The sequence below is a fragment of the Falco rusticolus genome, chromosome 7 (genome assembly GCF_015220075.1).
Source record: "Falco rusticolus isolate bFalRus1 chromosome 7, bFalRus1.pri, whole genome shotgun sequence".
Classification (NCBI taxonomy): domain Eukaryota; kingdom Metazoa; phylum Chordata; class Aves; order Falconiformes; family Falconidae; genus Falco; species Falco rusticolus.
In genome coordinates, this window is record NC_051193.1 from 49,609,163 (window position 1) to 49,621,319 (window position 12,157).

At 37.8% G+C, this 12,157-nt stretch overlaps 1 protein-coding gene across 1 annotated transcript in view; it reads left to right on the top strand.

Annotated features, from left to right (window-relative positions):
• The window catches only part of STARD9 (StAR related lipid transfer domain containing 9), a 113,074-nt gene that overhangs the window by 38,378 nt on the left and 62,539 nt on the right, over window positions 1-12,157 (top strand). Inside the window, exon 4 of the mRNA XM_037393598.1 lies at window positions 11,833-11,949. Within this exon, the coding sequence (XP_037249495.1) occupies window positions 11,833-11,949 (117 nt within the window). The remainder of the gene's footprint in view (window positions 1-11,832; window positions 11,950-12,157) is intronic.

Sequence of the window (12,157 nt, forward strand, 5' to 3'; positions counted from 1 at the left end):
ACGGTTTATACCTATTAGCTTTTGAGGAAAAACAGAGGCTGTTTTCACTGTATCTCCCTAACAAATACTGCTGTTCTCCTGAAGAGAATCACCAAGCCTAACATCTGCTTCACAATTCACTGAATAAAAGGGGTTTAATTCAGTCCTTAAGGGATAGGATTCATCTACCTTAATTCGATGGGCAGATGAAGGAATTACCAGGATAAAATTTAAGATTTACACGCTACATTTTGTTTTATTTGAAGTATTCATTAGTAAAGCCAAAAATCATATCAGGTTCTTTTTCCTGTGTGGAAAGCTTTGTTTTGACAAGTATAACTGGACTGAGCTAAGTCAGATATTGATACAATGTCAAATGCTGTGGGGTTTGGATTGTGTGGCTGTTGCATTCAAATTACTTTTCTGTAATTCAGTGATTGCACAATAGGAATCCCTGTTGGGCAGGAAAAGAGGGATCTGAGAAGACTGTGGTGTTGTACAGGTAGGTGAAAATACCAGGTAATATTTTTGCAATGAGTGTCTGCTCTTTCACGTTGATGTTTACAGTAGAATACCAGCAATTTAATAAAAAAAAAAACAAAAACAAAAACCAAACAAAAAAAACCAACCACCCCCCCAAAAAAAAAAAAAACCCAAAAGAAAACAGCAAAACCAAACAACAAAACCAAACAAAGAACAAACCTGAAAAGAAGAGGGTGGAATTCCATCCTTGCTGATTGAGTACTCCAGAATTTTTAGAAGTTCAAGACTTGTATCAGAAAGTTTATAAATTAGATTGATGTGGTAAGCACAGTTGGTGGTTTGTGGGTTTTTTGTTTTGTTTTGTTTTTTTTCTTTTCTCAAAATGAAATAGGTTTTTGACGAGCAGATAAGGTGTATTTCCATGATTGTATAATTCAGTAATAAAATGGCAGGAATATAAAGCAACCACTCAACCTAGTCAGTGTTTCTCATATTCTCACTCCTGCCCCACCAGAGAAACAGTATATATTTGTCATACATTATCTGTGACTTTTTCTACTATTTTACAATAACACCTAAATACCTTCATCAAGTTTGAATTTTCATGCTGTTAAATATAGTGTGTGTATGTATGTTACCACAAAGAGCAGTTTTTCCACTGGAAAAAAAAAATTACAGCTGATAAGATGAAGAAAGAAATCATTGTTGTCTCTCACAGGGAGAATTAAAGCACGAAGGGATTTAAGGACACACACGAAGTCTGTTGGCAGAGCCAAGAACTGAACTGTCTCTTAAGTTCTGGTGCAAATGCCACTGCCACGGGCCAAGCTTCTTGAGCTGGAGAGAAGCTGTCCCTTTCACTCCCCTGCTTCCGGTTTGACTGGGAAAATAAACTGAAAAGGCTGGATAGAGAGAAGGAAAAGAAGTAATCCTAGTTGTGAAGCTGCGGCCTCTTAACAAGAGAGAGGAAATGTTCCCAAACTAACCAACTGATGCTTCCGCGCCCCCCCTCCCCCCCCTTTTATCCTATTCAAACCAAAAAGTAGTGTTGCTGAAGTAATCCTAACATCGCAGTAGAGGCTTCTGTGCAGCTGATCAGCATAATGTGCTTTCCTCTGCTTGTGCTTTCTTTGGCCATGTATAGAAAGCCCTTCAGCTGACATTTAATATTCTTTAAGAGAAAACATGTGCAGAAAACCCGTTGCATTATTGGAACAAACCCCTAAATTTGTTTTCAGATATTCTTTCCTTGCATCCTCTTTCTGCCTTTTTTATTTAAATTAATTTGGGGGAGTTTGTAAAGGTTTTAGAACCAAGGCTTTCATTATTTTGGCAGGAATTGTTTAGTTCTGCATAATATTTTTCCATGAGATATTTCTTCACCTTAAATCCACGTCTTGGATGTTACAACTGAGATGTAGCAACAATTTTAATTAAACAGAATTTGTTCATAACCCAAACAGTAACAGCTTGAGGGGGGCAAGATTCTGTAAGGAAAACACACCAAATATAAGATCCTGCGCATCTGTAGTTCATAGCGGAGATGGTGACAAATAGATACTGAAGGACCGAGCCTCTTATATTTTATGCACATGCTTAAACTGTCCTGACCTATCAGTTGAGAGTGATTCTGTTTGCATAGTAAATAACAGCACCTTTTTTTATACTAAGTTCATTTTATACCTGGATCTGCTGCAACTGTCTAGATGCTCTCAATCTTTTGATCTACAGATGAAGCTTTCTGTTTTCTTGCTTGTGTGGCAAACCTTTAATGGAAATAGAGCTGTTGAGTTTTTCAGTATTAATAAAGTCATTGTTGATTCTATGTTGAAAAGCAGTTGTTGGCATATGTCTTCCTTTAGTCTTTTCCTCTTCCATTATATCAGTGAGGTTTTAAAGGCTATTTTAAAATTGTGCTATGCAAGAAGATTATTTTTTTCTGGTTTTGGTTCCAGTTATTAATCTGTGGGTATTTATCTTAATATTCTGAATTTAGTCTAATGTTTTACAGTACAAGTAGTTTGTTTTTAGTGAGTTGTTTGTTCATACTGATGCATGTGGACTATGCCTGTAACAAGTAGCAATTTTATTTATTCAAAAACCTCTCCTAAAAATTACCAGAAGCTTTTATTCTTGTCTGGTTTTTTGCCTTGACCAAATAAACTCCCTTGAAATTTCCAAGTTTAATTTAGTTTTTTAATGATAACATTAAATATTGACCATTTCAGACACTTGCAAATAAGAAATCTTACCATACAAATAAGACGTGATAAATTATTGTATTAGCTTGTGCACCTCAAAGGTGTAGCTCCTTCTCTTCTACTTTTTCCACTTTCTCCTCCCTTCTCCTCTGCTTCAGTCAGAGTTGATCCTAGCCTGTTCATTGTAGTCTAAGCAAAATGCAAAGTACTATTTACCAGAAATTATTTAGGGTAAAAAAACCAAAACAGAACCCAACCGACCAAACAAAAAAAACCCCAGCAAACCCCATAACCTTTATCAGTATTGATCCCTGAAATTTGCAAATTTTCAAATTTTATGCTGTCCCTGGAGGTTTTACCGAACTATTTCCCGCCCCCCCCCCCCCAAGTTACTCTGAGACTTCGCTCAAGTGACTTGGGAAAACTTTGTTTCCCAAGTTATTAAACCCCAAAGCATAACAGACAGTTTACTGTAGTTTAATTTTAGTTTCCTTCTGCAATTCAGGTTCTGATTGGATTAAGAAAGGAAAGTTTTTATATTCGGTAAATTTATATTGCCAAAACTTCATTTCTGATAAATACCCCCATTATATTCAAAATTAAAGCATTTGTTACTATAAGAGGGAAATTATCACAAAATAAAGGAAGCCTGTTGCAGTTACAATGTAAAGTATATATTTGCTGTCATCAGCTGTCCTAGTTGCATATCAATTCAATTAAAAGTCAAAGATACTGATATTAACTAAGCCTTGTGTCACAATAGTCAATAGCTTTAGTTTGAATCATGTGCATTAAAGGAGAGTTTAATTATCTCTAACTTTTTTAAGATCAAAAGAAAAAATGACAACCAACACTTCTGTCCTTTGTGTGTGACACACAGAAGGTTATAGACTACAGGGTTTATCCACAGGCCAGTGGTTTCATAGTAACTTGGAGGTCAAGGAACATGGAAGAAAGGAAGGGCTTCATAATATACACAGGCAGCTGGGAGAAGTAGGATATGCTAAAACTTTTATTGCAAACATAAATATGCCTTTTTGTAAATATGAGTTTAAAACCAAGATGCTTCACACTTCTAATATTCAAGCAGAGATTTCAATGTAAAATAACAAAGTCCCAAACTGTCACTGTTAATAATAAATGCCTGTCACTTATGATGTCTGACTGGATGTGCTCCATGCTATATTTTATTTCTTCTTGGTATGTTTTCATTCCAGAAAAAAATACAGTCATGCATCTGCTATGCATATTTAGACAGAGACATGCAGGTCTAATGTAATAAAATGTGATATAATCTCAAGCTAATAAATAGGGGTTTTTTGAGTATCTTGAAAATTTGCCGTCAGAAGATTTCTGATTCTGCTGTCCAAATGGGAAAAAATCAGAACAGAGTATCATTCCCTGATATAAATATCCTGATAGTGAAAAAGGTTTTGTTCTTTACCCACAAATCTAATTGCAAAGCATACTCACAGTTTCTAAAAAGGAAGAGTTTTATGATTTTAATGTTGTGAAACAGTTTTTATAAAGGTTTATTCAACAGGGAGAAAATATGTTTCCCATCACTTGGGAAAAAAAGTCTCCTGTCACTTGGTTATCACTGTTTCTTTGGACAGGGTAGTGTGCTTTCATTGAAATCTCTTGGGCTCCTTCAATTTTTGTGTCTTTCCATAATGCAAGGTGCATTTCCAATTAATATTCTTCAGACGCCATTTTAAAAATGGTCTGTGGGGAAAGGTTAAAATTCTCAAGTACTTTAGAAAAAGCAACCTCAAAATGTGGCTCAGTTTTTATTTAATTTCATCGATTTTTATTTTCTTTTGAAATGGGTAATAAATCCACACTTTTTTATCAAGGGTGACCTGATACAAACTTTGTGTTCCAAGCTGACTGCAGTTTGCACTTCATGCTGTTTTGCTTCCAACAAAGTTTTGGAGGTTGTTTGCAGAGTGGCAAATTCTTTTGGCCTCTAATATATTTGGGTTTCAAAGCAAATATATAATCAATCTTCCTAGCTTTTAATTTTAATTAGGATTAACTCAATAGTAATAATTAGACTGCACTAAATTACAACTTCGTCTTTGTTTCCCTACATAACAGCAATTAGAAACTGAATATATCCTTATTTTAATGTTTGCTTATATACCATATGAAAATTCTTTTCTTTGATACATTTGTTTATATGAAATTGAATTTTTAGGATTTAGATGGCCTCGGAATCTGTGTTCACATAAATATTTGAAAAACATACACTGTAGTGAGACTTCATCTGACGTATTTTCTGTTTGTGTCTTCAAAGTTCTACAGTCCAGGTCTAAACAGTATGTGTTAGAATTGGTTAAAAATGTCCTGTGTAATACGTAGTGATTAAAGTAAAAGAGCTGGTGTGCAAACCAGAGGAGAAAAAAAGCAAGCAGCATAAACTGGTGGGAAGCAGGCACACTTACCCCACACAGAAGCATTCACTTCAGCATGATAGCCAATGGTAAACTTGACCTTGTAATTCTAGACGAAGATGCTGGACTTGAGATGTGTAAAATCTCTTAAGAGTGACATTTTTTTTGTCTTTAAAACAATTTTGAATGAGAATATAATCCTGAAATTATTTTTTAAAAATGTTAATTTAAAAAATTAATATATTTTAAGAGGGAGGCAAGGAATAAAACTTTCTGTGATCAAATAGTCTACCGTCTCATAGACACTTAAAGGCACTTGTCAGGGCTGTTAATACCAAGCCCAAGTTTCTGGAGCATTTGATTTGGGTCTGTTATTCTTTACTTGAATAGTAGTTTTCTTTGGATGATGTGGAATTTCATAAGATTAAAAGGTTTTGCACTGGAGGTTTGTTGAAACCACTTATTTGAAGAGAAATGGTGCTAACTGAAGGAGGGGGAGAGACAAAAAGAGGAGAAAGACATTGGGCAGGTCAACAGTACTCCAGTGCACTGGCTATGCATTTAGAAAATCATTTATCTGCTTCAGAAAGATAGTGTAACTGTTCAAGCTGTTGATGATCACAAGGTCCTTCTGCATGGCTGGGCCAGGATCTTCTAAGTTTCCTGCATTAGCTGTTGCAGCTTGCTCTTGTACCACCTGAGGCTTTGAACTTCGCCTGAGTAGCAATTGCCTATCTCATGTGCTGAAGTGTGATTTCAGTCTGGTAGTACAGCCAAAGAGGATTGAAAAAGTTTGTATGTGTTTAAAGAGTGTAAGCTTATGAATTGTACAAATGGCTTCAAAAAATCAAGAAAACAGGTAAGATCAAACTGAATATAGTTCTATTTTTAACTGAATCATAGTAAAAGTAGCCTCCCTGGCACATAAATCTGTAAACCTTAAAATGTTTTTTAAAAACAAGTTTTAGTTAAAATGGCCTGGTTTTCTAGTTTGGACAAGGGCAAATTACTAACACTGTAATTTTCAGAAATTAAGTTCTGTGATTCCTTGTCTGAGTTAGGACTGAGTCATAAAACTTAGGTTGCTGCTTAAGTGTTGGTAAGCCTTGTACCTTAATATATACTTGAGTCCTTTTTTATATGTTCAATTATGTTTTTTTAAGGGCAGGATTCCTGCTGTGATCTTTCTATATGCTTCTAACATACAGGTACATAACTGCACAACTTCTTAAACAGGATTTCACAGTGAGCAGCTTAACTTACCTGTTCTGCAAATATTTAGACTGAGTTATTTCTTGTATCTTCTAAAGGAACACTGAAGTAGGTTTTAAAATGGTTAAGTGATCTGTTGTTATACTTGAAGCAGATTATCCTTATCTAATATTAAACAGTTTCAACCCCAAATATGTAGATATTGCAACAACATGGACAGCATTTTGGTATGCCTGAACTGCATAATTAAGACCAAAACTTCTCCCCTTCTCTACATTACATCTGTACTGCAAGTCCTGTAATGAGGGCTAACTTGTATGATTCGGGATTTGTTAGATTTGAACTGGAACCTGGCAGCTTTGTAGTGAGCATGCCAGCCAAGAACCTGGAATGATAACAGTTGTCTTTAATGCCTTCTCATAACTTTTTCAGAAAGGCATGGTTTTTCCACTATTAGGACAGTTGACAGGTAATAAATTGTAGAGTGTTTCACAGATCACCATGTGATATGGACCTCATACAGCTGGGCAAGTGTGAGAACAAGGCATAGCAAAGCCAATTAAGGCTTTGTTGAAAGAAGCATTCTTGCATGGAACAAACTGAACAGTGTCAATCACACAGAGCAGCCATGCAAGGAAGACATAGCTGTCTTGGCCAAATGGTGTGCTCTCTGCAGGAAGCTGTATCCAACGCATGTTCTTTGTAAAACCTCATCTTCATGAAGTTTCATTTCAAAAACGAGACTTGGAAGAATCCCAGAAGAATCCTTTTTTTTTTTTCTTTTTTCCTCATGATTAACAAAAACTATTATTCATTCCATTATATCATGAAATATGTTAGTAGGTATGTCCAAAATGATTAATCGTAGTACTTCTTATATAATCTGCAGCTGTTGATACTGATACGTATTTGGACTAATGCCTCTGATATTGGCAAAGAAAAAGCTTTGATTTCGATTACTCTTCTTTATTTTTAAGCAAGCCATAAATTCATTGCTCTGCTTCACTTCTCCATTTTTTTCTGCAGTACACTAAAACAAAGAGGCTTTTCTGACTAAATTGAGACTATATTCAATTAAATGAATTGTAATTTATCCTCACAAAAGGAGAGAGAGAAATTCACCAGAAAGAACAAACACAAAACAGTATGAACTGACTTATAATTGGATTTCAGTAAATAATTTTTAAAATTCTCATTCATTATCATCATAGTGTTATGGCACTGTTTTCAGAGTTAACCAGTTTTGTTTGTAATAACACAGCTTCTCTCAAGGCCTAATTCAAAAAGGACTGATTTGAAACACGTTTGAATTGAAGCGTCTGAGTAGCCACGTGTATTCAATAGAGACTAAATGTAACAGAGCTTTGCTTAACTGGGACTTTGGAGTTGAATATTCTTCTTTTAGGAGATAACGCATCCTGTCATTTCTTAATCCTGTTCTTTATACTGCTTGACTCCAATCCCATGTGGCTTGTCCCAAAATTCTACCCTTTAGACTCCAGATCTACAAATGTCTGCCTTTCACACTTTTGTCCCTGTTCCTTGTCTTCCATATCAACCCAACACAATGGTTTCCTGAGCTTTGGCTTCCAAATTCAATCTCTTTCCCACTGATTTGTTGCTCCAAATGAATACTAGTCTCATCTTCCCTCCTTTAACTCTGTCCAGTTTGAATCCGTAACCTCCTTCTCCTTATTCAGAGCCTTATATCAGTCCCCTTCTCTTTTCATTCCTTCCTTTCAGTATTACTGTTTCTCAGCAGTTGTTATTTTACCTGGTTGTTCCCCGGTCCTCTGTCAATCTTCAGATTTAGCTCTTTTCATCTTGAATTTAGATTCTTTCCTACTCTCTGTTCACATTTCCAGCTACTGAAAATCATTGAGCCACTCACACAGGAGAAACTTTCTTTCTCCTGCTCTGAATTCAAGTGACCTGTCTTAGAGGTGTTCTAGCCCACAGTAGTCCAGTTTGGAATGTGAGTGAAGATCCTTCTCACCTCATGAGCTGAAGTATGCCAGAGCAGGCAGAATCTACAGAAAAAAAATAGCTGGTGAAATCTTAGACTCTACTGAATAGGTAGTAACCACAGTCTCTTATCCTGATTTTCTGAAAAAAAAAGTGTTTTTACAATGGCTGTCTGGTTTTGGCCCATGTTAACCAATAATTCTTGACCAAACTGGCTAGGTTGAACCAATTTGAAAGAGGGTTAGAGATCTCTGATATTACGTTCCTACAAGTTTTATGTGTCAACCAACTAGGAAAGAGATCCTAATGGTGCGTCTGCTGTCCAGTGCTTACTGGAGAATTCACATCGGAGCACAAACCTAAGAGGGAAGGCCTTAAGCAAAAAGGTTAAGTGGCTCAGGAATTATGTTATGATTGTTTTTCTTTGCAGTCTTGGAGGATTATGGCATCTAAGTGAATAGTAAGGAGCAAAGTGGAAAAGCCGGGGATGCAGAGAGGAGGTGAATTCTGGAAGCTGGGGTGCAGAGGGCAAAGAGTGGAGGGGAGGAAGGCAAGGACTGTTGAGTAACATGGAAGACATTTGGAAGAGGGTACCGTTCTTCCATCTTTTAGAAGTCTGTATGACATGCAGTTGATGACACATTTAAATTATAGTGAATTTCTTTGTGGCTTGCCAGGGCTGAGAATTAGTCTGTGGTATTTGGTGCCAGGCTTGTATGCCTCTCCACTGGTAGCTGGCAGCTGCTGGAGCAGTTGGCAGTGTCCCATGTTCTGACTGATCAGTCATATCCTCTTCCCCAAAGCATTACACCTTGTGTCTCTGCTCTGGACCAAGGACAGCTGAGAGTGGATGAGAAGATACGCAGGAGGATGGCAGGAAGCAGTGTAGGGGTGGTGGGTGCTGAAATATCCATGAGAGAATTGCAGGAGGCACAAGAGAGCGGAGATCACATATAAAGCCACGAGTTTGTTTAGTGAGTCATTATTGGCCTGCATACTCGTTTGAGTCTCCTGTCTTGTCCTTGGTCAGTGTACAGATTTACTGTAAAGGATTAGTTAAACAGATTTCTGAAGTCATTAGACTGATCTATGGGCTGTACAATGTCAAGGAACTTGACTTATATCTTGCGTTGATTGATGACTCCTGCCAAGAATCGGTTACAGTGATTTGCATGGCTGCTGTTAATGCTTAGATGCTTTTCTAGATATCTTTGTTGATGGAAACCAAGTTAATCTGTTATAGTGATGTAAATATGAGGCCGACCTCTTTCTTTACTGAGGCTAGAGGGAGTGCATCAATATTAGTGAAAGGAGAAGCTCCAGAATCATTGTGTTTAGCATGTAGCTTGTTCTGTTTACCACCATGCTCTAAAGCAATGGCATGCTTATGGTCAAATCAAGAAGGTCTGTACCACCTTCTCACCAGCTTATCCAGTTTGAAGTTTGCTAGCAAATTACACATGCCCACACTGATGTATATCAGCCTTCTAGCCCCATCTCTGCCCCCCCCATCCATGGTGCTTCTCTACTCCAGGTGCTGATGCCAAGATGCTCATTTGCTTCACCTCACCTACCCCAGGAGCTGGTACCTGCAACACAGGCCCTGGGACCCATGGTCCCCTCTCCAGCTGCTGACACAAACCCTCACACTGCTCCAGTTCCCCTAGTAGCTGGGACATAGATGCTATGACACATAATCCCACTCTAATGGATGGCACTTAGACTCTAACTTGGTCCAGTTGCTGGTACCACAGATATGGGGGACATATAACCCGAGGCTGATTTCGGTTGCTGACCTGAATTTACTTCCCCCCAGTTTCCCCAGTAGCTAACACCCTGGACCCACACTTCTTAGGTCCATGGCCACACTGGCTACCAATGCTGAGGTTCTCACTGGCTTCATTTGCTGGCACCACTGATGTGATGGCTATATTGCCTGAGGTCTTCTGACTCCATTGCTGTCCCCAAATTCACTCCAGTCTCTCCAGATGCTGTCGTCTAGTCCTAACAGCATTCACACATGGGATGGAGTGTGGTTACATGTTAAGATCATCAAGAAAGGATTTAGTAAGAAAATAGGACAGACTGTTGTAATCAGGCACAGGGCTCAGTCAGACAAGCGTACTGATCTACTGTTGCTTACATGAGACCAGCCCCGTATATACCCTCTTCTCCTTTCTGATCACCTCACCTTAAACATTCCTTAATGAGTTTTGTATAGCCCTGCAGGCCCTCCTCAAATATCCAAAATCCTCCTGTTCCTGTTGTTTCCCCCACTTGTTGGTTATGAAGTCCAGCTTGGCCCTCTCCAAAGCTATGCTTCAGTTTCTTAATGGCCTGTCCAGTAGCAACTGGTGAGTTTGTCACTATCTTTGTTATACCTTGTCTATTACATTTGTATTCATGTGTTTTGTTTATGACTTTCACTGTATTCTTTGCATGGAAAAGTTACTTGATCTGATAATCCTAATGAAGCAGATGTTCTGACATGCCACATATCCTTACAAATACACGCAGGAGTAGCCAAATTCTGCCGCATGGGAACGTTGCTGATTCTTCAGCTAGAAACTAGCATCTTGTCTCAGTTTGAGTTGAAATATGATGTGAAAATAAAAGTCTTGGCAGAGTTTTTTTTACTAATTTTTTCTGGAGAGTATAGAAAAGTGGTGATATTTATGAAATATGTTTTTCTATTGATTCTTATTAGGTTTAGTACATTTATCTGTCCATTGGAGAAGCAAATGACCTGGCAGTGAGTGAGACTTCACAGCAGTGAAACACTGAAATCATATTCATCTCTCTATATGTACTAGCTAGTTTTCTGTGTGAATAGCAAAACCATTAGTACTTGTAACATTTATTTTGAAAGTTCAAAATACACAAGGAATGACTGTTCAGATCTTGCTGTACGGGTAGTCTGGCTGTGATGGTCCAACTTTTGCAGCCACAGTGGGAACAGTGCAAGCTTTAGAAGCCCCTAGAGGCTGACACTGACTTGATGGTAACAGTTCCTAGCTCTGCATTACAATGAGTGGAAGGTGGCACATCACTATGCGTGTGGCATGAACAGAAAATAGTGTTTAGCCTTTGGTGGTATCACTTACTGACCAGATAGGCAAGATAGAAGTATTGCTTAGGTGAGGTCTGCTTGCAGGCTACGGGTTAGACTTTGCTTAGCTTTTGACCTATAGTTCTGATGCCTAATGCTCCTATTAATGTAATTGCGTTAAAGAGCTTTGATCACGTTTTCTGTCAGGTTTATGCTGAGGACTGTAAAAACTTGGTGTGGGAGAGATCCTCGAGAAATCATACAGTCTAAGTGTAAAGTAGTAAAGGCAAGGAAGCACAATTAAACGCTACTGCTTGTTGTCAGCACCATGCTTGGTGTATCAGCATCTGGAGGAAGATCTAACAAGTGAACACTGGGTGCTTAATATTGTGCCTGATAAATTAGAAAGACAAATACTGTGGAGATGCTTGTTCCCGAGGAGTTATTAAAGCTTCAAGACCTACAGGTAATGCAGAGTGTTTATAGGGAGGAGTATTTAATTATCCAATTATTCATGGACTGTTTTGTTTCTTTTGGTCTTTTTCAGGTGTTCCAGGACCTTGGCACTTCTGTGTTGTCAGGTGCATTTAGAGGATACAACATCTGCCTCTTTGCATATGGACAGACAGGTTCAGGAAAAACTTACACAATGATGGGAACACCTGTGAGTTACGCCATTCATTTTACACTCTGAGTTGAGGGCAGGATGTCCAGCAGAAATATCGCTTTATTTTGAAACAGTGATTATGGTGCATGTTGAGCAGAAAGCTTTTATATATGTTTTATTTGGTATTTATATATATATAAAATGAGAGTCAAGCCTTTACATTTAGGTAAATAATGTAGTTTCAGCTAAACTGCTAGAAAATATG